The following is a 5,137-nucleotide window of genomic DNA, read 5'->3' on the forward strand; positions in this document are numbered from 1 at the left end:
AAAGTCTTTACTGTGGTTCACTGCAGTCTCAAAGCCTTAGAAATGTTTTATAACAATTTGTAGACTGACAAATGTGACTTTGCTCGTCATTGGTTCTCATTTAGATCAGGAATGATGTGTTGCATTTTGAGAAATTTTTCCCTTCTTCATGCTGTCACATGGCTTCTATTAATTTAATTTCTTGATTTTAGGTCTGACTGTAATCAGAGCTTGTTGTGACTAGTGATACTGAACTCAAAAAGGAGGTTAATGTCAGTTAATTAATGATTTAACAAAGGCAATAAAATAAAACAACACTAGTTGGTTTAATTAGTGGTTTTCCCTTAGTAAATGAAACAACTATCTAAAAAATCTTTTTTTAACTCAGGTTATCTTTCTCTGGCACTTACATTTGTTTGTTTTTCTGTAACATGTAAGTAAAACAAAGTAAAAAACATGATAAATCTGCAAGGGGGCAAATACTTTAGTCACTTTGACTCCATGCCAACCAAAACATGCAACAAAATGCCTGTTGTACTCAAGAACTTTCCAGAACTAATCAAAGTTCTGGCTCAGAATCGGGCCCTTAATGCCATTTCCTCCACTATGCCAGCGATCTCCAATATACAATTATATGTATCAGAAGTAAACCAATGGTTTCTCTACATGATCACTGACATTTTATTTGGTTAATAAACAGAAAAGAGCAGCTTTGTCAGCAATTACACAAAATGACCGACTTGTCTTTTTTCCTTTTTTGGTTAGAATTTTTTCATTTTTATGGAAGGAGATTCAGTCCTGTGTGAAGTAGTTCTTGTTGCTCCAAAGAAGCAAAATCATGTGTGGCTTCTCTAGGTTAACTAAATTTCATTAAAGCTTCAGTATGTAACTTTTATAAAGAACACGTTTTCTTACATGTTTGCTAAAACTGTCACCATGTCATGGCAGATTTGTTATGGGATAGATAATCTGTGAAGTCCAAAGTTTTATTATCAATCAATATTCTTAGCTATAAAACGGATGTTACATGTGAACGAAAGTCCAAATTGCATAAAAATCGATTTGGTTTATCTGGCTACATGTGGACAAGGCCTCAATATCATGTACTCACTGCTAAATGTGCAATTGGCGGTAAAATAACTTACCGTTACAGGAAAACCATTTATCAGCTGTCATTGGTGGCTATGCTAAAATACCCTGAGCATTCACAACCAGAAAAAAAAAAAAACTGTAGCCGTTGCAGGGAACAAAGGGACAAAGGTGGAGACAAAATCCATGTTTCTTTAAAAGTTCAAAACGACTGAGTGGTCAAGATTGTTTCTAATCAATTTTAGAGATGTAAAGAAGTAAAATTAGAAGGTGAATCACAGATATCAAAACACAGAAATCGGGGTTCCTTTCACAAAAAAAAAAAAAAATGGAGGCAAAACATGTTTATCAGTTGTGATATAACCTCACATAATGTACATAAAGATGTAGCATCATTTCAGTTTCTCATTTGTGCTCATAATGAATCAAAAACAAACTTAATACTGCATCAATATCAATTTTTCAGATTCATGTTTTGTCAAAATAATTTGATGATGAGATCAATCTGTAAAGCATAGAATTTTCTGATTATTTTTTGAGTTGGGACACCAAAGGGTTAATCTCCAACCCGGTCTTTTTAACAACTTGTACTGTATTGGTTCCTGAAACTCCAATGATAACCCCACTCTCCTTTTATGTCTGAAAGAATATCAAGAGCTGAGAAAGCAACACATTTGGAAACGAAAGAGAATTGTTCAACTCGTGCAAAGTATTAGGGAGAAGGAGCATAATTACACACATCTGCCTTTGGTGATTTTGTTTGCTCAAAAAAGCCTGCCCCCTGCTTTCTTATGAGAAATGAAGTACTGTAGGTCTGACTTTTATGCACAAAGTAAAACCACAGTAAGGGTAACCAAGCTGCCAATGGCTGTTTTTTGTTTTATTTTAACAATAGTAATGGAATGCACTGGCAAGCCTTAATAGTGCACATGTGAATTCTGAAGCTCATAAGAAACATGCTGATACCTTGTGGGCGATGAGACAGTAGAGCGTAAGAATGAGCACCAGTCCCCCGCTGACGGACGCAACGATGAAGCCAAACTTGTACACATCCCTGACTGGTTTTTTCTGCGAAGCCTTCGCTGAGTTCCAATCATAACTGTCTGTGGAAATGTTGACAGGATGTGTGATCACAGCCTTCCCAGACATCTGCATTATTCATCACACAACATTCCAGAAGTTTGAGTTTCACACCTGTAAAATATTGAACGGTTGAACCTGCGGGTAGCTCTGTCGAGGAGCCGAAGCTTTCTGAGTATTCCTTCTGGCATCTCCAGTCAACCGGTGAGTCACTGGTTGTCACCAGTTCCCAGTAAACAGACAACACCTCTGAAACTCTCTGCAAAGCTTCCAATGGAGACCCTCGGTAGACCGCCTCAAAGCTCTCTGGCTTATCCTGCGGCACATTACGAGAAACAAACCTTATTGTTTTTTCCTTTCCGACAAAGCAGGAACGATCTTTTAAGAGAGCTTGGACAGCTCTCACAATATTTATTTAAATTTATCTTTATTCAGAAGCACACATTCACCTCCACCTCTTCATTAATCTGAGGCACGCATCTCTGGGAATACATGTTGAGGATAAGCGCCCTCAGGGACTGAACATAGGCGTCACTTATTGAGCCCCGACTGTACTTGAAATGGGTGGTTAACAGCTCCAGTATCCAGGGCAAAGCAGCTTTCACAAAGCAACATTTGCTCTGCAAGGAAGGAAAAGAAAATCAGCAGATTCAGAGGAGTTATTTTATTTAATTTATTTTTTTAAGTTCACGTTTTGTACAAAACAATCTGCTTTGGACAAATGTCATCTTACCAGAGTTCTCTGTTCTATGAATGTGTAGGTTATTGAACACCCACTTCTCAACTGGTTGTCCATCTGTAGAAATAACAACAGGAGGATTTCAGCCAGAGATATTTGATCTGATCTGTTTGATGTTGCTTTAACACCTACCAGGTGCCTGACTATCAGCAGGTGTTCTCTAGTGATTGAGTGCCTGCATGGACCAGGTACCTCTGCCATTGACAGAGGGAAACTCAGGAACATAAGCACACACAGACACTTTACCTGCAACTGACAAAACTGAAGATTATCCTCAATGCAAGTCAAATCCAGAGCTTGTAAACCTGAGTTTAGTTTCACTCAAGCACTCATTCTGAGCTTCTGTATTCGAAAAACGAGCATTAAACACCTACAATTTAAATGGTGAAATTGCTCAATAAAATCTTGTGCGGTCTGCCATTTTCCCTCACTTATTTTCCCACTCAACCTCATTGACTTTCACTTGACTTGTAAATCATTTTACATAAAGAAAAAAAAACTAGAGCAAACTTCAGTAGAATTTCTACTGCTGCAACATTTTTCACAACTGGAGCGGGACCAGTTCTAGCCTTTCCACCAAAACAGCAGCACAGAGGAGAGGAGCTGATCAGAGAAAGTCAAAATAAAAAAAGCGTCTCTACTGCTGCAACTGTTCAACTGGGGTACGCACCGGGATTACATATGGTCAGAAGTACCTGATGTTTGAGCCTGACCTTGAGAGAACTTAGAGATAAATCTGACTAATGGTCATATTTTTTCTTTATGCCACAGAAGGTTGGCTAGTGAGAGGAGCATTCTGTCTCCTCCTGTAGCTCATGATGCCTACTACGGCACACCTTTTGGAATCCGTAACAGTGAAATGGGCTCCAGATGGACTTAAACTCTGGATGGACTTAAACACAGTGATAAGCATCATTCTTTCCACCTTAGAAAGAAAAAAAAAATCTATACTCAGTTATACTCGGTTGCTTTTAAAAGTGACCATTCATGTAAATTGTTCAGATGTTTCTTTCAACGGGATAATTACTCCACACCTCAACACAGATGTGAAAAAAGCACTGAAATGAGACGGGCTTCGCTTTATGCGCAACTTCTGATATTAATCAGGAAACAAAATACTTTCTTTGAAAGCTGCAGAAATGAGAGGGATTGCTTTAATGTTTTTTTCTGTTCTGGATGTAACACAGAGCTGCCTTCTGGGTTGATTTCATGCTATAATACAAAAAGGCAGAAGGAAAGGGGAAAGCTTCATGCTAACAAAGTTTTTGCTCTAAAACAATGGTAAAATTATTCACCTTGATATCTGAAGCAGACAAGTCAAAAGATCAATTCCCTTGTAACAGAACTGGTAATGTGAGCATAAATCCTGCATTGTCTCACCATTATCTGAAGCCCAGTTAATGACTGATGATGATACATAATCAAATTAATGTAATCTAATAGAACCATAAATGTGACTGGTGTGTGGCAAATGTGGTGGCACATGATGCAAATATAACTTATCACATGATTTGTTGTCACCATGTGTATTAAAATACATTTATGTTGGTTAACTGCACAATCAAGCATTGATTATTTTAAATAGATGATTACAAAGCAGCAGACTGTTTTTTTTCTCTTTTTAACCATATAGTAAAAAGTTCTCACCTACCTTAGCTTTGCTCTGACTCACTGTTGACACAGGGATGGTCATCTGGTACGTGTTTGGCAATGGAAAACACCAAACTCCTCTGTCACACACATTGAAGCAGAGAGATCTTTCTCATATATCCACTTCCACTCCACAGAAAGGAATTTCTTCTTAAGTAAATCTGACACTTCTTCATGTGGCGCTGGTCTTCAAAGCTTTGCCTGATGTGCTCCTCCTCCTTTGAGTGAGTTCAAACTGAGACTGACTGTTTCAGCTGACAGACAACCTTCTTAAAGACCTCCCACCTTTTCTCACTGCTCTGCTCTCTTTGCACACATAACACTAAAACGTTTTTCTTTTTACACCGCAATTCAAGTATCATTGTGTGGATTTGTTGTTAGAAGGAAACGAATACGTAAAGAATAAAAAACAAAAGCGCCCTCCTTTAGTGACTTTCAGGTGGATGTTATCTACTACTTAAAAGAGCTTTTTAATGACTCATTAAATAAGTGTAGGTATTAATAGATTTTAAAACTAACATGTAATACTGAAAAATAAAAGAAAACGAGATAAAAGCGACATTTTTTATCCTGTGCATTTAACTAAGGGATATTTCAGAT

General features: G+C 37.7%; 1 protein-coding gene across 3 annotated transcripts in view; it reads right to left on the minus strand.

Moving 5' to 3' along the window:
* The window catches only part of csf1b (colony stimulating factor 1b (macrophage)), a 14,610-nt gene extending 9,827 nt beyond the window's left edge, over window positions 1-4,783 (minus strand). The window contains exons 1-6 of one of the 3 annotated variants that reach the window (XR_001776818.1): window positions 4,539-4,783; window positions 3,020-3,139; window positions 2,882-2,944; window positions 2,598-2,768; window positions 2,263-2,464; window positions 2,035-2,167 (exon numbers count right to left, since the gene is read on the minus strand). Coding sequence is in view for 2 of the 3 variants with exons in the window: in XM_008414015.2 (XP_008412237.1) it covers window positions 2,035-2,171; window positions 2,263-2,464; window positions 2,598-2,768; window positions 2,882-2,944; window positions 3,020-3,139; window positions 4,539-4,580 (735 nt within the window). In the remaining variant the exon portion in view is untranslated. Of the gene's footprint in view, window positions 1-2,034; window positions 2,172-2,262; window positions 2,465-2,597; window positions 2,769-2,881; window positions 2,945-3,019; window positions 3,140-4,538 lie in introns of all 3 variants that reach the window. The other 2 variants (XM_017306028.1, XM_008414015.2) reach the window with 2 other exon arrangements.
* Between the last annotated feature and the right edge of the window lie 354 nt (window positions 4,784-5,137).

The sequence above is a fragment of the Poecilia reticulata genome, linkage group LG7, assembly GCF_000633615.1.
Source record: "Poecilia reticulata strain Guanapo linkage group LG7, Guppy_female_1.0+MT, whole genome shotgun sequence".
Classification (NCBI taxonomy): domain Eukaryota; kingdom Metazoa; phylum Chordata; class Actinopteri; order Cyprinodontiformes; family Poeciliidae; genus Poecilia; species Poecilia reticulata.